Source organism: Gambusia affinis, linkage group LG10 (assembly GCF_019740435.1).
Source record: "Gambusia affinis linkage group LG10, SWU_Gaff_1.0, whole genome shotgun sequence".
In the NCBI taxonomy this organism is placed as follows: domain Eukaryota; kingdom Metazoa; phylum Chordata; class Actinopteri; order Cyprinodontiformes; family Poeciliidae; genus Gambusia; species Gambusia affinis.
Window position 1 is genome coordinate 9,383,089 of NC_057877.1, and position 21,801 is coordinate 9,404,889.

Sequence of the window (21,801 nt, forward strand, 5' to 3'; positions counted from 1 at the left end):
ACATGAAAATGACATGTCTGTTTGAGGTTGTGATTTTCCAAAACAAGCTCCTGTCATTTCTAAACCAACAAATATAAATAGGTCTTAATGACATTTGTGTAAGTGAAAATTGTTATCAAACAAATCACATTACAATTTAACATCTCACTTTAGCAGGCATGATTTGTGTTGAATATTAATGCAAATGTGCAGAGGGATTCATCCATCATACGCTTGTTTTGACAGATTCTCAGGCGCTCTGTTTCCACACCGCTCTTGCTCACTTAAAACGATTTGAGGTAATGCAAATGGTTCACTTTAGCGATGACACTTTGAAAGATGAAACTGACATTTTTCTTCATCTATGGAAATGTCAGTCTCGAAAATGAAGCCGGTACATTTTTATAGTCGGCGCAAGACGACAAACCAATACGGGGCCATAAAAACGAGAAGCAATAAATCAGTGACCCAGCTGAAGTGCATTCGGATCACTGTGAAAATAAAACTGTAACTTGCAACTTTGTCACATCACGACCACAAACAGTACCTTTGGGCGGATCTTGAGCTTCAGATTACATAAAGTAGCGCATATTTGAAAAGATCGGGGAAAAGAATACATGATTTTTTTTAATTTTATTTTCACAAAAGTAAAAGTTGTGCCATTCATTTGTATTCAGCTCTGCTGAATTAATACTCTACATCTTTTCTTCACAGTTACATAAAGTCCCGTCTAGATCAGGGGTGGGCACTCCTGGTCCTCGAGGGCCGGTGTCCTGTAACTTTTAGATGCATCTCTACTTCAACACACCTGAGTCAAATAATGAGGTCATTAGCAGGACTCTGGAGAACCTGACTGCACTTGGGAGGTGATTCCGCTGTTGGAGTCAGCTGTGTTGGACCAGGGAGACGTCTAAGAATTGTAGGACACCGGCCCTCGAGGACCAGGAGTGCCCACCCCTGGTCTAGATTATCACATTTAGACACTTAAACTTTTGCTTTTTTTTTTTTTTTTTTTGCAAAATAACTTTATCCCCATCAAATTGGATGGCAAAGCAAAGTGGGATATGATTTCTCAATTATTGTCTATTAAATTTTGGTCTGCACTTTGTCTGGTCCATTCTAACACATAAATATCCATTGATCCAAACCATCCTCTTCAGGCTGCATCTATTTGTTGTATCTCTTGAACTTCTGTCATAGTCTTAAGCCTTTTGCATCGTCTTATTAAGTCAGCAATGCCACGTGTTTAGCTTCATTTCCCACACTGAAACATGAGGTTGTCACGTGTCAGTGTCTAGATGTTTGATTAGTGTGAAATGTTAATCTACTCCCTGCAGATCCTCAGATGATCTACGCTCCATATTTTGTTTTTATAATCTAACCTTTCATTCAATTTCAGTTAAAAATTTAGTTGTAAATATAGTAAATATTTAGGAGTAAAGTATTGAAAGTGGGTGAATACAAATGAACATGTTGATTTTGTTAAAAAGAAAAAAAACAAAGTCACAGTTATGTGCTAGAATGTTGCAGATATAACGTGATAAAATGTGGACCAGCTCAAAAGACGTGGATAGTTTTTCTGTAAATTCTTCAACCTTCGTCTGACTCGAGATGAAACGGCAACGTCAACCAAAAATCAATGCTCTTTGTTCTCGCCTCTTCCTCTTTTCATCCGTCTCTCAGCCTCCTCTGCACCCAACACATCAGCTTTCAAATCCACCAGGAGGAACACAAATGTCACAGGCTTCCTGCAACTCCTTCATGTGTGACACAAACACTTAGTGCTAATTAAAAATCTGAATGGAAAGCACGTCCTGAGACCTTGCAGTAGTTGCTATGGCAATTACCCAAACAATTTTACATTGACTTTATCAGACGCCAGAGAGCTCTCGGTACCTCTGTAGCAGAAGGCGTCGAAGAGGGCGGTGGTGTCCGGGAAGCCGGTGCGGTTTGGGTTGTTGTAGACCGTCCGCACCCCGGGCTCGTCTCCGCCACAGTTCTTTCGTGGGACGTTGATGGGGTAACGTACGCTGCCGTCGGCCAGCCAACCGGGATCACACTGGTCAAGACCAGCCTGCCAAGCCAAGTAGAGCTGCCCGACGGTGGCCAGTTGGGCTCCCAGAGAGTGGCAGTGGGTGGAGGCGGCGGCCAGGCTCATTTTCTCTGGCACCGTGGAGTGGAACACTTCACCTGGAGGTGGAGACGTTTTTGACAGGCTTCATGGTTGATTTGGCTTAATAAATACATTTGAGTCTGTAGCCTTTTGTTGTTTCATGATGAAAAAGTAAATACTTCTAAGGCATGAAAGTACCTTCTACCCTCGTTTCACATTTTTCAAAATCAAATATCTTTAAACAAGAAGACACTTGAGTCAATACAGTTAAAGCCAGCAGTCCAGAAAATGCAATTTTGTTTTAAGCTCAATTCAGTAATCAAGACAAAGTGAAATGAAACGACGGAGAACCAATTAAAAAGGAGACTAACTGTTGGAAATAGTTGCCATTATTGATGAAAATAGCCAAGAAAAAGAATGTTATGTATGCAGAAATAATGCCTAAATCTAAGAAAAAAAAAAAGGCTGCAGAAAAAAACACAACAACTTTGGAACAAGAATTTAGGAGATTTACACAAGGCTTTCAGATTCTTTTGACCACAAGTGAGAAGGTGATGGTTCAGATGCCAGATGGGAGAGAGGAAAAAAAAAATCAACATTTGACTTTCCAGATATGTTTGAATTTATTAAAGCAGATGTGAAGTATGATAGAACTTAAAAGAAAAACAATTCAGTAAAATAATTAATTACTGCAGAAAACCTCTGAATTTCTGAAAAGGATTAAACTCTCCCTAACATGACTGGTAGCTTAATTAGTCTCTCAAACGTGACCTTAGTTGTGAGAATTAGCAGGCATGCATGGTTGGTTGTCTTGTGTGTTTCTGTGTTGCTCTGTAATGGACAAGGTGACCTGTCCAGGATGCAGCTCGCCTTTTGCCCTTTGACCTCTAGGTTTAAGCAACAGCCTCCAGCAATCCGTCAAAATTCAATAGATATAGGCAAATAGATGGATGCATATTTTTCATAATGTTCTACTGAGTCATTTATTGAAAAAAAGATCATTAATTGAATCAGTCAACCTTTGCCTCCTCAGCATCTCGGTGGCATTTTACACATAAATAAAGCGTAAATAGCTTTAGAAAACTCTGACCTTTCTCCATTACATTTGATGATACCTGCGGCTGAACCACCTCTTAATAAATGACCCAAATAAGCTCACCCACTGAGAAGGTCAGGCTGTGGTTTTAAAAGCCTGCTGTTGTACTAGTTGTTCTCCGGAGTACGGAGGAGGTAATTAAAGTACAACAAACATCTAATTTCAGTCTGGTAACTAAAATTAAATAAAATATCAAGGTGGATTATGTACTGGGTTATTATTTTTTCTGGAGATGCCTTTCAAAATGAGCATTGGCTGACTCAAGTCCGTACAGAAACAGGTTGCAGATAAAGTACTCTGAGAATATTTATGGTTTAAATCGCTTTTGGCAGAGAACAGGCCGGAGTGACCAGTTCTCTTTAGAGAAGTGAGAAAGGCAGTGGCCTTCCTCCACCTGCTGTGGCGCCCAGCCAGGCAAACTTGAGGGCTACTACTATTTTTTTCCCTCTTAGAATACAAACAATGTTTAAAGTCATGCAAAACAGTTCTGGTGAAAACATTAAAATACGCGGACCAGCCAGTCTTAATAAACTAACACTGTTTTCAAAATACAGCAGATAAGTTATAAGTGTCATCAGCCATAGGATGACTGTAGGCTGGTCACCTCAGCAGATTTAACCAGTTGATAACATGAATGCCTCATGATAAATAAGTAATTCTGTGCTTTTTTTGTGCCAAACCTTTTGTGTGCAAATGCTGTGATCATTTCCCCTGAGCTTTTCAAAAATACAAATATTTGCAAAGTCTAAACTCCCGAAGCGTTCAGAGTCTAATATAAGAAAAATAAATGTAAATCCATCTTGCTTCTCATTATCTTCAAAGTTCGTTACACTTATTAGACCCATTTAAAATGTATAATAAATTTGAAACTTTGTAAATACAAGAAAAATAATCTTGTATTTACTGCAGCAAGTGTCGAGCTTCTGGGAATGCAAGTGCAGTTTACAGTGACAGGAAGGTTTGTGCAGTATGCAAAATTAATGAAGACGTTGAAAAAGGTTTGCTTTACATCTCACAGTAAGCAAAACTAAACCTCCGATGCTGGATTTTAGCAGCTAAAATGCTGTTTACAGTTGTAATACACACGTCTGAGTTTGAATTCATTGAAGTCTGAAAATGTTTAAAGGAATTTCTTCACAGAACTATTTCACTGTGTGATTCTGGGGAAAAATAGTAAAAACCAGTTGAGAAGCTGCTGGTGGAGGAACAGGAAGAGGAAGGAGAACGGGAACGTAAAGCTAACCACAAATCAGAGAATAAGGAGACAAAGCAAAACACCTACAGCATCAGGATATATTTATTTTTGGTGGAGTTTTCCCCTCTGGAATGAACATTACACAAGGGAGGAGTTTAAGCGGCAACCCAGGAAGAAAAATAGTATGCTCTAAGTGGTAGCTGTAACTTTTTACATTTTTTTTAACTGTAACTACTGTGTCGAAAGGGAAATAATGAAGGTGCTGTAGCTTCTTCTCCCGTGAACAGTACAACTCAAATTGCTGTGCAAATATTGATATTTACAGTGACCTGTAGGGAGAATCTACAATACCGTTCTATATGTCAACCTTAAATTATGTTAAGCAGGAGGAAAAGGGGAGAAATTAATCATGTAGCCCAGATTTAACAGTAAAGCCATATGAGAAGAAAATAAATAGAGGGTTACTAAAACTTCTCCTGGGTAACGTTTAACACAATATTGTGAAGTTGTTCAGAAATGAACATGAAGGGCTCCAAATCTACTGAAAACCAAGCAGTGTTTTAGTTTGGTTTCTAGTGTCGTCAATCAGTTTGTCATTTTGAGGGGAATTTTTCCCACTCAGCTTTCAGCATAAGCCAAGACAATATTCCTAGTTACTGAAGGTACTAATAGGTTGCATAACAATAACACTGGTAAAATTCCTATACCGCAAAGATGTTAAATGTTACAAAACATGTAAGAAGCATTTAAAGAGGAAAAGAAATAGCTGTTTATTCAGGTGATATAGAGTCGGACTTCAGTGGGTTTTGGTCATTTTGCTTCGACGTCCTTTTATATTTTTGCAGTTTGATAGCTTTGTATCTGACCACTTATGAAAACAGGGAGACACTGATTTGTGAGCAAGAGTAATTTGATCTGTCACTGTAACTACGTTGATCTGATACCATTTAATAGTTCTGGAAATTGGAGATTGGAAATCACACAATGAAAGAAATGTTATACTCCCTTTAGGAGTACACAGTCTGCTGCCTGTGACAGAGACCGCTGTTTAGTTAGGAATCAGTAATCCTCTAGTGTATGTTTATATGGACAATTATAAGTACTGAATTTTATATTAACGCAATATTGAGGCGATGCAAATTATTTCACATGATTAGAAGCAAGAGAACAAACAGCAGGACAAACCCCATTACATTGCAGAGGCAAGTAAGGGAAAACAATCGCAGGTAAACAAAAATAGACTACACTTTATGATGTTCCAGTTATTATTCAAAGGTTATTATTAAACAGGTGCGTTTTATCCTCGATTTATAATATTTGGCTGTTTTGCAGTTTTCTAGAAGTTTGTTCCAGATTTATGGAGCATAGGAGCTGAATGCTGATAATCCATGCTTGGTTCTGGTTCTGTAGATGGAAAAGCAGACCAGAACCAAAAGACCTCCTTGAATTAACTTAAATTATTAACTTCCTGGCACTTACCTTGAAGTTTTTTTGTAAAGCAGTAGACATCAAACAGCTCATCGGGAGCCCTATTGCCATAGTTACGGACACCAGGTGAGTCTTCCCGATCACCATAGCAGCCGGGCCGAGGTGACTGGATGGGATACCTGCAGAGGAAACCAAGAGGAAGGAGCAAGCACAGAGAAAATTAAAGAAGAAAGAGCAAGATTTATATGGCTTGGCCATAAAAAAAGCAGCCGCAGACAGACCGAGTCCCCCAGGGATGGGTCCATGCTCCCGAGTAGAAGATGAAAACCCAGCAACACTTTTATCATTTTCTGCTCTGAATACAGTAAGTTTAAAGACATCTTCCCAAGGAAAACTCAACTCCAGAACCCTGGCAGTGAAAAAAGTAAAATCTATGTCCTGCCAAAAGCAGGATGCACACTCTGTACATTCCCTTAACTCTTTTTAATTGCTGTGTTTTCAGCTATATTTTACTTTCAAGTTATGCATAAACTGTTGTGATACATTTCATAAGGCAGAAGCAGAGAAACAGAGAGAGAAGGAGAGGCGAGAAGCAAAGAAGAGGGTAAAACAATCAGTAATTCCTTCAGTGACTTGGTTCCATATTGGGGCCAAATTTTACACTTATTCCTCCAGAACATTGATTTCAGTAGCAGGGAGGCACAACAAAGACGCTGATTAACAGATTTCAATAGGTATACAGGGACTATATATATATATATATATATATATATATATATATATATATATATATATATATATATAATATGCTTTTTTTGGGGGGGTGTCTGTGGCTTCTGCTGCTCTATTTCTGTTTGTGGCTGAACAAACAATGGCTTTCTTTTTACTTTTCCTCTTGGATTAATTGGACACCTCCTTTGTTGCTGATGTGCCATCAGAAAAATCTGGACCAATTAGATAGCTACCAAGTTGAAACAGCAAGGCTGCAGGACAGAAGGAACAACTGGGAAGAAAGAAGTGTCACTGCAAGGATGCAAAGAAGCTGTCAGGAGCACAACAAACAGCATGTCTGCCTGCAACAGTGATTTGGAATTAAAATGGAGATACGGGGAATTAGACAAGATCTCAATGGGAGTCTTTTTTTTTTTTCCAGGGGATTTAATAGAAAATTGTAAAATAAAGCACAAGCCAGCCTCCTTACAGGCAGCTCTAATGGTGCAGATATAACTAACTCATTTTCCAGTCATCAAACAAGCAATCAGTTTCAATTCTATTGCATGGTTTTAATTTAGAATTCACATATTTTGACAAGATAAGAAGTGAAGCTATTTGGAAGCTCTTAAAATATTCACTTACTGCAGAAAGCCTCGTAACTGAACTGATAGTCAGATATAGCTGTAGTGTGCATGAAGAGCATCCTAATCAGCCACTTGGATTCCAGTCAATCGTTTATCTGGCTACATTTTCGCCGAAGGAGGAATAACAGAAAAAGACGAAATGCTGCAGAGAGACTCGAGTATTTTTTTCCCCCCATACTTCTCGTACTATTCCATTTCCAGAGTTTTTGAAACTCTTCATAGGAGAGGAAATCTTTTTGCCTCACCGTACAGTCTGGTCTGCCAGCCAGCCGGCGTCGCAGTTCTCATAGCCATCGGCGAAAGTTGATTGCAACTGACCGGGTGTTGCAATGGTAGCTGAGTTCTCTATGCACACCCTCTTGGCATCAGCGAAGGACAAGGCGTAGCGATCGTGTGGGGCCCGGTAGTGGAACACTACACCTAAGATATAAACAAAGATAAGGTTTTAAAATCATTGCAATGGCTCCTGCAAGTCTATAAATATATTTTAAATTTATTTGAGTGACTTTTAAATGGTCTGGGGCAATCCTTTCTTGCAGAGCTGCTATTAACATACAAACCTGTGAGATCCTCAGGCATTGGTCCATTAACAGGCACAAGAATACTTAAGGAAATATTGCTCTCCAGTATTACTACAGACATCTGTGGAATAGTATTCTCTCTGAGTGCCACACTTTTTGGCTGCAGTTCCTGTACCGGATCATCCGCGCGCAGTCCATCCACTTTCCATACACTTTAAAAAGGTACATTTCACTTTGTGGGGTTGTTGTTTATAGTTCTGTGTAGCACTTTGACCTGCTTTTAGTAGGAAGGGTGCTCTATAAATGAAAGTGATTGATTGATGGATGAGACACGAGACACTAGAACAAACAGGGAGGCTGCGCCAGAAAACAATATAAGTTTACGGCCTGCGCCCTGCAAATCTCAGCACGTTTTATGAACAGCAACCTCGTGCCATTAAAGCACGAGCACGTTCATCCGCGGAGGTAAACAATGGAGCCCTCTAGCTCTAGTCATCATGTGTTGACATTGTTCCATCTGTGCAGGACAAACCAGCAGAGCTGGGGTTCAGCAACCTGTGTGTACTGTACATGTCTCTGATTTACATCAGGTCGTCCAAAAAAAACAAAAAAAGAAACATATGCTGCCCTTGGATACAGTGTGTGACAAGCAGAGGGGATATTCATCTTACTGCTGTAGCTCTACACACAGAGTTTCACCTGCTTCTAGGTTCATGATGGAATGACAAGCAAGGCAAACAAAGAAACAGAGCAACAATGCTTTCTATAGACTGGCAATCCTGCCAGGGTGTAAAATCCCTGTCACTCAGCGGCTGCTGGATGTGGGTACCAACAGCGAGCGCTGTCAGGTCGCATGTTAAAGTTAGATGCATAGACGGAAATCTTTCAGCATGTATGTGTATTGAGTTTTTAAAGGCAGTGACTCTTTAGCATTTTTACGACAAGTATCACATTAGTGTTGCATTCTGTTCTCTGAAAATGAAAGTTAAAGGTTTCACAGTCAGAATTCTACATTTCAGGTTGGAAAATCAAAATGGCTGTCTTGCATGTAAATCATAGGGATAGTTACAGTGAAAAGAAAAATAACATTTATTCAGACTTTTGGTCATTAGTTTCTTGTTAGATCTTTTAGGCCCCGTTATGTACAACCATTTGTGTGAATACAAATCAGAGAAATACATATTTAGTCTGGTCACACTGAGCACAGCCACTTGAAAAATCCACAAATTATAACCTTTGAACTGAAGCAGATTTTCTTATGCTTTGATTGTATTCTTACATCAGCATGAATTCTCTCATAATAAACAAGGTATGATTTCAAAATAGCTAAAAACGTATGTAATAATTTATGTCACACTGTGAAATGCTCTGCCGTTGTTACATAGCATGAACAATACTGGGCCTCATATGCATGTTGATGTGCACTGATAGTCAGCTGGCTGATATATGACTTCTGTGGTCTTTTTTTGTTATGAGTATCCAAAAGAGAATTTTTGTTTTTTGGATATGTTTTCAGTAAAAAAAAACAAAAAAAAAAAAACATAAACATTCAAGGCATGAAAAATGAAAAATAACTGAAGTGTAGCTTAAAACTATGACACCGTTAAATTGTAGTAAGAATGATGATAAGCAGTCGAAGTACTGTCATCGGAGCTTGAACCACAGTGTGCAAACCAAGGCTTCAGGGTACGCACAAATGCTGAAAAAGGGTGGTGAGAAAATGAAATTGACTAGAAGAAACTAGCTTAGCTGAACTGTGAAAGGTCCACATGTCCATCTACCAATCTCTGCCTGACATTCACACGCCCCTGAGGACCCTCCAGTGTCATGCAAGCTTGTGTGCTTCTGCCTCCTTTATCCTCTATGACTTTGCCTGGGAAAGTGAGAGATTCCAAGTGAGACGGATGCCAAAGAGGAAGTTTAAGTATCAGAATACAGGCTTATAATACAGGCTTTGGTGCGAAAAAGCTAGCACCAGTGTTTTAAACATAAGATGCAAACAGAATTCTCCTCGGTCTCTGCAGACTATCTGGCTTTTCGGTCATTCTCCTTCTCTGAGCTATATGGAGCATAAACCCTCTGAAACATCTCCTTTTTTTTTTCTTGCCCTTATTTTCATCCTCCATCCCTTTGATTTGAGGCTGTGGGACTTTGGCCAAACATTGATGCTAGTTTCCTCATTAATATGTGCGCAGGAGAGACAAATAACTTTCCTCCCAGTAAGAGGAAACCCTGTCTTGTTCCACAGGAGGGTTGAATGCCCAGCACCTTATGTCTATTTTTACCCTCAGCATCTTTGCACATCCTCACACGGTCTCTAAGGGGAAGAGCAGAGAGGCACCATATGTGACTGAATGATGCCCTCATTTTAGCATGGTGAGTAGCTGGTACTCTTTGCCCCCCCTGGCAGAGTGCAGCGTACTAGGAAAACTCTGTCATTGTTAGCCAAAAAAAAAAAAAAAACTGTATAAATTTGTGGAAGCAGAAAAAGCACACGCAAAATCTCAATTCAAGATGACTCTGAAACAACAGGAATGAAACTTGCATCCAAAGCATAAATTTTAGGGCATAAATCTGTGAAATATGCTCATCTGCTTTCTTGCTAAGAGTTATGAGGGAAAACTGCTCTTGATTCTTGGTGCAGAATTACAGAATAAAAACTGGAAATTAGACAATACCTGCTTAATAAAATTTTTGAAATATGTGGAGCTTTAAAGGTCATAAATTCTCACACCAATATATACTGCTAATTTGTTTTTGTTTTTTTTTACCTTGGTTAGCTTTATGAGAATGATTTCAAGTCGATCAGTGTCTACTATTTATTCAAAAATGAGAAAAAAACAGTACAACAAGATATTCAAGTGAGATATATGTTTGTAAAGAAGGGCCAAAAATGAAATTTCTACTAATAAAGTTTCATTTTCCCACAGTGATAATAATAAATAATTTCATCATTTAAAGGAACGGAAACAGAAACAAGACTGGATGTGAGCCTATTTTCTTACAACCAACAATTTCCTCTTAACATGTTGCATTCATTTTCTCCTTTTATCATTCTGCTGTATTTTTTTTAATTTTGCTTTTTTAAACAGTTATGGAGAACAGCGATGAACAGATTCTCCACCAGCCCACCAATAATTGATCCAACGGGGACATCGCTTTTTTTAATGTCTGTGCGAAATTATTTTTAAACGTTTTTTTTAAACACATTTACAACGACTACCAATGAATGTGAAACACATAATACATATGCCTCAAAAATAATAGCAAACAAAATTCCTTTATAAATTTCAGAGTTGTATTGAAAGCATCTCAAACTATTATGGAGCATAATACAAATATCTTCAGAAAACATTTCAGAGTTACATAATCTCTGCCTCTTGACTTATGTTAGTTGCATGGAGCCACTTAGAAATCTAAAATGAATAAGTCTTGTAAAGCAAATATATGAATAAATAATCACAAATGCTTTTTAACCATCTTCAGGGCTGACACACCATCTCAGTCTGTGGCATGATGTCAGATGTTAGCACTATCCATGTAGCCGTTGGGCTGCATCCAAGAAACACGACGGCTGAGCCCATGAGGACGCAGGAAAAGCAAAAATGGCACTAGAAGCATAGAGGACAGATGCAATCAGAGAGAGATAGAATGAATATGTAGGAGAAGAGGGTGAAGATTAAAAAATAAAGCACAGTTCTGAGCATGAAATGAGTGGAGTGGAGTATTATGTAATGATACAGCCGAGCAGTATCAATACTTGCAAATTACCAATTTGAAACCTGAACAGAATTAGCGAGAAGGGTCGAGCACTGCCACGTCGCAGGACTTGCCAATAAAGACTAAACCGCAGAGACGGTTGATCCTCACTGGCTTCATAAACAGCTTCATTCTGAACAAGTGGCATTGATTGGCCAAGAGTTGCAGGACACAGGCTCTCAAAAGCGTCATATCAGGGTTAATGAAGATGCAGCTATTTATGAAGGGAAAACCGGGCTCTATATTCCTCAGACAAAATCTAGAAAAATGGAAAACAGATAAGGCACAATTGCCTGATTTTTTTGTATTATAGTTTGCACGTATTCCCTTAAGAGTAATTTATGGACAAGGAGAAAATGATGTTTGTGTTAGTTAAAACAGTGGCTCTTGTGGCATGCTGCGCCACTCAAAAATAATAAGGTCACTGCATTTAGAGCTGATGTTGGCTATATTCATACAAGCAAAGTTTGCTCCAAGGTGTGCAGTTGCTAAGGTGATTATAGCAGCTTGCCATTAAACATAAACATGAGTGAACTGGATATAATGTGGTGACAGCTTTATGGCCACAGCACCTTAACAAAGTCATTGAAACTCTCCAAGCTATTAGTAGGTAATTTGTTGTCAAAGAAACATACAAAGCTAAAGGTGAAGAACTAGTAGTATGTAAATAGCTCGGTGGGATAATGTTTAATGTTTCCAAGGGCCTTTCACCATTTCCCATCATCACCCGCTCAGAAGGACAGTAAACATCTGTAACGGCTGTATTAACCTGACATGGAAAATAAAGTTACTAGTATTCATAGTTGCAGATGTGAAAGGCAACGTGTTAACACAGCTACCGAATGCAGCAGAGATTTTGATTAGGAATGTTTTTTCCAGAAGAAATCAAATTTCCTCAGGAAATACTCACTGGTTTCAAATACTCGTCACAGAGAACCACTGAGAAAATATGCTGAAAAATTATCCAGGATTACACAGAAGGTCAGATGTTTAGATCCAGTGCACATGTGGTAATTGCATGGTTTAGGAAGCACAGATGCTTATGAACTGTTAATAGATTATAATAGAAACAGTTAACAATTCATTTCACAGAAAAATCCATAAATTCATGAATACTGGGGTTCAAGTACGGAGGGGTCCACTCTACTCCCAAAGGTCTGAACGCCCGACTTTATATATTAATGAACTTTAATAAAAATCTTGACACATAGGCTTAAAGATTTGAGTCCCCCCTTAAAGGCAGTCTGCATGCCTTTATATATTTGTGGCCATGGAAGCGATTGGAACAACTGAATTTAATAATTTGGAGGAGGATCTCTGTACTTTTGGTAATCGGATGTTAGTTGAAGATGTTATACCTCAAACTGGCATTTTAATAAACCCAACCATGGAGCCAACTCTTTATTTCGTATAGCCATAAATAAAGCTAAGGCTCTGTTTACACAGAAACCGTCACCTTATAGTGATGAAACATCTGATGCTTGTGCTGTCCGGCTGAAAACCATGTGACCGTGTTAACGTGTTCAGTTTAGCACAAAATCTGATGAGTATATGTGTGTTACATGAATACTTGGCTTGTAGTAGTGTTTTCTGAATGAGGTGGAAGCTAAGGGTAAAATGTCCACTCGTGTTTCAATAACATGCTAAAATCACAGCGCCTTACAGTGGCCTGGCATGACAACTACAGCTGACTCAAGGAGTCTTGTCTAAACATGGAACGTTTCTCCAATCATCATCCAAACATTCCTGCGCTTTCCAGACAGTGATCTTGTACAAACACAGCCTAAGTCGATGCAAGTGCAGGAATTTTATTTTGAACAAAGAAGGTACTTTAAAATGAGGTAGCGTTTATACAGGAATCCATTGTTATGCGCAGCAAAGTCCTCACTGATCCTCTCTGAGTATCTGGGTTGATGAGTAATTATGAATAATCAATTAAACAACTATAAATATCCAAATAAATTACAGCTGCCGTAAATCAGCACCCTGTCCCTCGTTGAAGGCAGTCTTATCGATCAAGCTGCTGTATGTAAGACATCTAATTCATTTTGAAAGCAAAATCTTATAAACAGCAGCAAATAAAGGCTCAGAGAGCCTTTCGGTCCTTGCAAGATGTCAATCAAACTGCTAGGCACAAGGATACAGAATTGATTATTCTTTTTATTCATTTTACAAACATTTTGATTTTTGGGTTAAGAATAAACTTAGTTGGCATATTCTGTAATCTGATGCTCTTAGTGTTTGATATTAGTACAATCTAGTCATTTTGATATGTGTACAAAGTTATTTTAAGCAAAGTTAATAGACAGAAAAGAAATTAGACTTAAATACATGAAGGAGAACTTGCTGAATTGATTAAACTATAATTGAGTGGAAATGACAGTGAAGCTGTTATGAGCCTTAAGACTTTAATTTTGTACTCTTTCACAACGCAGTCTTTTACTGTACTAAAGGTTTTCCAAATCAGCAAAGGAACTACATATCCTGTCCCATAAAGTGTTACCAAAATCAATTTAGTTACACAAGTAAAAAAAGTCTAAATCGTCACAGTTATGTGCAGTTTCACAAATCCTTGAAAAGTCTTGAACCAGCACTACAGTGTGCTTCTCGTTTTTTTTCTTGTCACAATTTTTGAAGTTCTTTCCATTTATAATTACTTTTGTTCAATTTGTTAAATCAGTGCCAAATTGCAACAAATGTCTCTCAAAGCCCCATTCGAGAAACACAAGTCCAGTTCGAGTCCAGGTCAAAATAGAAATGAACTTTTTTTGTGTTTCCCTTCGATCAGACCAGTGCGAAAAGAGCAACCTCATAAATGCTTGCTGTTGTATTTGACTGTAGCTTTTTATTTTAACCTCTTTATCACAGCAACCTAAAAAACAACTGGTTCAAACATAGATAACACTTTGTTTACCTGCGACCTCCAGTGGAACGGTGTCCTGCTCATCGTTGATGCCCACCACAACTTCACAGCGATAAAGTCCAGAGTCGCTGGACTGCAACCCAGTCAGAGCAAGGCTAGCATTGTAGCGGTCCTTACTGTACCCAGGCAGTGACACACGACCGTGGAAGGCCTTTTTCACCTGAAAAATGTGGAGGAAGAGTGAATAAAAAAGGAGAGATGATAATAACGGTAGAGAAAGACAGTTAACGTCCAGCGAAGTGATTCATATTTTATTGGTCACTGCTATACCTTGACCACATTGTCTTTGGCCACCAGGACCGACTGCTCCTTCTGCAGGCCGTCGGAGCCTCTCTGACCCCAAACCTTGGTCCATTTGATCCTGGGGGGCTCGGGGAAAGAGCTGGCACCAGGGCGAAGGGTGAAGAGGCAAGGGAGCAGCACCGTCTTAGACAGCTCCTCGGTAATGGTCTGATGAGTCACCTTCCGCATATTCACCACAGTGTCAGCACTGGTTAAACCTGAGGAGAGCAGAGGTAAAGGGGAAGAGAGAAGAAGCAAGATTAATCAATCCGCTCTTGTAAAGGCTGCCGCCGAACGCGATTCCTCATTACTCTGGAAAGGTTTCGGTTAATTGATTCCCGTGGTCGAAACGTGTGATTTCCTTCCAGTTTCTTTAGTTCCATTAAGATCCTCCTGTTTGTGGAGTAAAAGCAAAATAGTCAGAAACTCACTGAATGCCTTTGATGATTGTCAGTGATCTAGCAGAGCATTATTGTTGTAGCTGACAGAACAAGTCAGTGAATAGGGAAAATGTCAATGGGGTGCTGATAAACCTTACATCGCCCCTTGAATAAGCATCACAAAATCAATACCAAACACCTCTTTGCCATTTAAATTGCCTCCAAGGAAAAGGTGCTAGTCATTATATAACTATTAACAAGATCTCATATTTGTCTGCTTGTACAACACCTATAATACTTTATCAAAATGCCCTAATGCCTTATTTGAAATAAAACAATTGCATCATTTGCATTGCAGAGGTGAACACCTTAGAAAAGAGCTTCCAACCTCTGATCCATATGTGCTTGTTTATATCTGACACACACTGTGATTTTTGTTTTCTTCTTTTTCTTGCTCCCTTGTCTTTTCCTGTTCTCTTTCCTGTTGCATCTAAGAACAATATAAAAAAGGCACTTTCTTTAAATTAAACCTCCACAAACCTCAGTGGCGGTACATGCATGTTGAGTCAGCTGACCAAGTTGTTAGCCACGCTCCTATGGGATGATCTATCACTCAGTACAGCACTTTGGCATAATCCTCACTCGCAGACTGACACGCTGCTCAGATGATCCCAAAGTTACAAACTGATTAAAGTACCGTCTGTTGTCGCTTGGTCAACAATTTAGTTTTGGTGGATGTATCTCAAAATACCCGTTTCAACAACTCTTGCAGACTAAAGATGTAACTGTAAGGATTTGGTTTTCTCTGTGTTGATTTGAGTTTTTCTGTGTGTTTATTTTGGGTTTCTGTATCTTTTGAGACTCCGTGTTGTCCTGTCATCATCATTTCTCTCAGCTACTGGGTCCAATGCATCTGCCTCACCACCTCACACTACAAATCATGACAGCAACAGAACTAAAATGCTAACTTTACCCTTATTTCATCAAGTTTTGTTGAGATATAATAAATGAGATTTTAGTTGTTGCATATGTTTGATACTCTGACATGAAATGTAGCGGCATTTTCAGTTTGACTCTAATTATATTGGCTATTTTCAAGATAAGTGCACAGAGTCAAGCATGAAAACAAACATTCAAAATACACCAAAATATAAAACAAAAGAAAAGTACATTCCCTCAGACTTCGAGGGAATGTAGAGCTTCGACACGGTGACGCTTTAATCAAGTCTCTCTAGAACACTCTCGCATGGAAAAAACAGCTAATTATATGTAATTTTTTTTTTCCCTAAACAAAATCTGACGTGGACGTGGCAGAAACACTTTTCTTCTGTTTGCTTCTGAGAGTGGAATCAGTAATGTGCTGAAGAGCGACGTAGCAATGGCATGAGACCATGACGCCTCTCTGACCAACTACACACACATCAAACCACGTAGCACATGAAATGGAACTAAAGAAACCTGGATTACAATTTAATCATGTTGTGTCATTCACTGGAACACACTTTCAACTTTTGGGAAGACATCTTTGCAGGTTGCTTAAGTTTGCTCCAAACATCCAGCAGCCCTGCAGGATGTGTTTACTCTCCCCCGGGGCAGACAGCATCTGAGTGAGCCACAGCTGGCAGAGACAACGCTGAGAAACCCGACCGCAAAAAGAAACAAGCAAAAATGAAGAAACGAGCTGAGGTATTCTAAACAGCAGGTCCCGAGCAGCTGAATTGAAACAACTAATTTCTGTTTTCATTAGAGCAGAGTTCTGCAGCGATAGAATTTTTTTTTTTATTTCTTTTTTATTTTAATAAATGGCCTTAGGGTTAGATGTTCATTTAAAAAAACGTTCCACTGGTCTCTCATGAAATGATATTGTCACATTGCATAAATATCACAACAAAAACTGGGTCTGTGTCGTAAAGAGAGCTTCAGACAGGATGTGTTCAGAATTGGTGCTACACACATAAATGGAATCGAAACTGAATTTCAACATCCGTCCAGAATGAAACGAAATCACACCCTTTCATTGTTCTTTTGCGGTCAGCTGGCAAATGGTTAAATCTATACTTATAACACGTTCCGCAAAAAAAGGGATCCAGCTTTCTGTTGTTGTTCTTCACGGTCAAAATAATTCAAATTCAATCTTGAATCTGTCAAAAATAAGGCATCCCAGATACTGTATGCCCACTTGCTGTCATGATCTCCCTGGCTTTGAGTCCCTCATCAGACAGTCTCATTGTGACAGCGGCCCTCACCGTCTTTGCCTCGCTCCGTCTTTTTTACATCCCAGTTAACATCTCTGACAGCTGGGTTATTCTCACAGGAGTGGTGTTGGAGCAGAAGCTGTCTGTCACAACTTCTACCCTTCTTAACAGCAAAGGGGAAACTTTTTTTTTTCTTTGTTTTTCTTTTCTTAGTTTTCCAATTTTTTTTTAGAGACATACAGATGCAATCAGACATGGGGGAGGAAGGCGTGTGCTGCTCCAATTTCCACTGTTTCTTTAATTTGGGTCTTCATTTTTTGGGATTTTTCTGTGTTTCTTAAACTCATTGTGGCCTTCTTTGTTTCATTCTTTGACACCTTGCCATGCAAATTCATCACATTATGTCAAGGTGCAACAAGAAACAAACTTTGATACATTTTATTTCTATTTCAAACCAAGTTAGCTCCCGATTCTGAAGTCATTAAAAAAGGACTCATAGTTTTCAAATTTATTTTGCAAATTTGAAAAGTGTTGCACACATTTGTTTTCGGCCCCCTTTCCACTGATTCCCTTGATTGAATTCTAGAGCAAACCATTACCTATTGGACTAATAATAGTAAATAGAGTAAGTGATTTAATCTCAGTTTAAGCACAGCTCTTCTGGGAAGGACTTAGGTTAGTCAAAAGTCCAACCATGAAATGTGTACTTCACATATGGAAAGAAGGAAACAACCACTGAAAGAAAGGCAAAATAAATTGCGCTAAAGTTGATTCAGCTTGATGCGAAAAGCTACAATGGAAAACTAACAACGTGAACAAACCTTTCCCATGCTGAAGCATGATGGTGGTAAAATTATCATGTTTCTTCTTTTCTTCGGCAGAGTCAATTAAATGTTGGAAATGTGTCAAAGTTGTTCGCAAAATGAAATGAGCTACTAGTAAATAAGCCAAAGCTGTTGGCGTCGTCTAACCACAAACAATCCCCACCACCGATTTTTGTCTGGATATTTAGTTTTGAAGGAAGCTGATGAACATTTATGAAATCTGTCGATGTCAAGTAAAACACAGATGACGCTGGACATTCATGGAGAAAAAGGAGCAAACTGATTTATTTCCATTAGTGCTACCGTCCATTACAAACTTTTTATTTGCCCTTCTGTAGACTCACTTGACTGAATGCATGTTAAAGCGTTACTCCCTATGGGGTCAGCCTGTCCTGTCTGTAATTAAATGTCAGATTGTTTAAACAGTAAACTTGCAGCAATCTCAGACACACTGCTGTTTTGTCATTTTGCCCCCAGTGTCCTGCTTATTCTTTTCTCTCTATTCATTCTCTACAATTCGGGCTACATGCCAGTTTTAAAACCCATTATTTCAACTCATCTTTTTTCGCTCTCTATTTTCTCTTCATCTTTGTATGATTTACTTTTTCATTTGTCCTTGTTGAAAAGATACATTTACATTAGGAATCACATGGTGGGAAGACGGCGCACACAAGATAAACAAGAGAAGGCGCGGATGCATTCATGTTTTTGTTTCTTGATATTTTTTCACAAGTTACCCACCGTCCTGACGGTCCTTAAATCAAATTTATCGTCTGTAGTGAACATATGAAAACTGAAATATTTCTTATCTCCTGCAAACTACTGAATTAAATTAACTCATGTTCTTCGGAGCAGCTTTAGACCTTCTAAATAATACTTGAGATTAAAGGGCAGCATTCGCAAAAACATGTTAGAAAGCTTCACATTACTGACGTAAATAAATATTATCTAACGAAAATCTTAAACTCGTTGAACATGCTTCTCCTCTAACTTTGCAAATATATATTGCCATTTTTTTTAAAAGAAAATCTTGAAAACTGCAGGGCTGTATATATGCTGTTGTTGTACATGTCCAACAACTGGATGACCAAAGTCTGCAGTGATTATGTCTGTCTTAGAGCAAAGACTTTAGATGACGAACGAGAGCCGAGTCATTTAAGATTTAAATGTGTTTTTATGATGTTGCTTTCCTCAACAGATTCCATGGGCTGCATGACTTTACATCACGGATTATATGTATTACAGGGGAAAAGAAATCAATCCAAACCAACCTACCTCTAAGTAAAAAAAAAAGTGATTGCTTTCTAAGCCAAGTAACTGAGTGTGCCACCTTTGGCAGCAACATCTTTCACCAAGTGTTTTACAGACCTGGCAAATAAAGTTCCAGTGTCTGTAAAACATTTTTGTTTGTCTGTGGAAAACAAAAACAGCCCCTCTCTTCTTTGAGGAATGGCTTTAATTCAGTGTATAACCATTTTTAAGCATTGTGTCTTAAGGCCAGGCTACTGCACTCTCAAACATATTTAAGCCCAGACTCTGAAATCCTTAAGATAATCCGAGGCAGACTTGCTGGTATGCTCCAGATCCTGGTCCTTCTGTAAAACCCAAGAGAGTTCAAGTTTAAGGATATTCACCATTTAGTACCATTTAGTTGTGGTAAGGAGCACCAAAGCCCCAGACCATCCCACTTCTACCACTGTGATATACAGTGGATATAGGATTCTTTCTCTGAATTGCTGTTTTCATTAACACCACATGCAACTGAACACACATCTTCCGAAGTGTACAACGTTAGTCTGATTAGTTCACAGAATGTTTTCCAAAAAGTCTTGGGCTTGTCAAGTTATTTTCTTGCAATTGTGAAAGGGACATTTTTGTTCCCTTTAGTTATCTTCTCTCCTGTGAAAGATATTTATCCCGCTCTCTTTCTTGTTGTGACCTTAAGGGGGTTGTTGTTTTTGTGAGATATAAATAAGATGATTTGCCAGTCTTCCATGTTTTATGTTTTTTTTTTTTTTATAATTGCTCTCACTCTCGCTTGCCAAAAGTCATAAAAATAAAACTCCATCACCCTTTTGGATGTTAGTGACTTTGTTTCTAATCTGTTCTTGAATTCCTTTCATCGGGACATGATGCGTTTGGAGCCCTGTTAGCCTGCTTCATGTTGTGCTACTTTCATTTCAGTGATTTATTGTTTACATCGGCCTGGAAGCAATATCACTAATATAACTTGAGTACATGTATTTACTCCTCAGCTTATGTTTGTCTGACATTAAAATTTGGTTGGTTTTCTGAAACATTCAGACGTGACACTGGAACCAAAACAGAAGAAATTTCACTTTGACAAAGATTTTAGCAACATATTGCACATATTTTCACATTTGACAACATTTGATTGCGTGAACGCACAATAATTATGTGTCATCCTTTGCTGTTTGGCCAATGTGCCTTTGAACACACACACACAGACACGCACACACATAAAGGCACATGAATAATTGTCATTGCTCATTCATGCAGCCGTTATGCCTTTTCAGTTGTTCACTGTAAGAGGTTGAGTGCTTCTTCCCTGATAGCTTAACATCAGCCCTCCCATCACATTTTCCTCTCCCCACAGACACATAAACACACATAAATATCCACTCCTTTGCTTCTCCTAGTGGTGTCGCTTAGACAAGCGCTACTTGTCTAACTCCCACCCCAGCTGGTCTATATTACTTTGGCTGGCAATATGAAACAGGATTTGTGCTCTGAAATAGCCTCTGATTCAGCACTCAAGAGGAGCTCAGCCCATCAAGTGAGATGACCTGTGGAAAAAAAAAAAAAAAAAAAAAAAACGAGCGAGAGGGTTTTTGAAAGCACAATAAGAGGAGGAAATAAAAGAATTGGGAAGGAAAGCATACAAAGACTAGCCTGATCACACAAGCAACTTTTCATCTGATAATGGTTTTGGTATTTGCACTTTGAAAACGAGTTCTGAAAGAGATGAAATAGAAATAAAACTCCAGTATAAGAAAATTATTTAATCCCAAAAGGAGTTGTAGAAAACAGAACCGGAGCAAGCTTCCAATATCCAAAGAGTAGCTTCAGATGTCGGTAATTTTGTCTCTTTTGGTGAAACCAAAATGTCCTCTCAGGTAACTGCAGAGGAAAGTTAATTAAGGGGAACACTTTATTATCCTCTGTTTATTTGGACTGGTTAAAACCTCTTTCACAAAGAGGAAACCCAAGGTAAAACGTGAAGCATTCTTCATCCTACTCACTCAGGCTAGATTCCCTTTAATGCACTTCACTTCTGAAAATTCAACGTATGAACATTTTTCTTTTTCAAAGTAGGTAAATATAAAACAATACGGACAGAAACGTCACCATTGTCTAAAATCTGTTTTCACATGGTTGCCTTTTGTTTGGTTATCTGTCTGGGTGTCATATTTGTCTTTATGCTTTATTTTGAGTCAGCAAAGCCCCCCTAGCTCTGAAAGTAAGATAACAGAACATAATTTCACTGCACAAATATTCTGAAAAAGATGTATTTAAAAAAAAAAATAAAACAAGCACCTACTCAGTGTAGTAAATATCTACTGAAAACAACATTTTCATCTGTAAATATATTCCTAATCAGGCAAGTAACATTTGTGTGTCAGCACAAATTAGGTAAATTAGCACAAATTAAATCAACACAAATTTGTTAATTTGTGTTGATTAAATTTATTTAATTTACTGCCAGTAAAAGTGTGCTAACTTTTGA

The 21,801-nt window shown here is 38.6% G+C and overlaps 1 protein-coding gene across 1 annotated transcript in view; it reads right to left on the reverse strand.

Annotated features, from left to right (window-relative positions):
• The window catches only part of ncanb (neurocan b), a 153,099-nt gene that overhangs the window by 85,919 nt on the left and 45,379 nt on the right, over positions 1 to 21,801 (reverse strand). The window contains exons 3-7 of the mRNA XM_044129077.1: positions 14,643 to 14,872; positions 14,364 to 14,532; positions 7,415 to 7,589; positions 5,863 to 5,990; positions 1,876 to 2,169 (exon numbers count right to left, since the gene is read on the reverse strand). Coding sequence (XP_043985012.1) covers positions 1,876 to 2,169; positions 5,863 to 5,990; positions 7,415 to 7,589; positions 14,364 to 14,532; positions 14,643 to 14,872 — 996 coding nt within the window. The remainder of the gene's footprint in view (positions 1 to 1,875; positions 2,170 to 5,862; positions 5,991 to 7,414; positions 7,590 to 14,363; positions 14,533 to 14,642; positions 14,873 to 21,801) is intronic.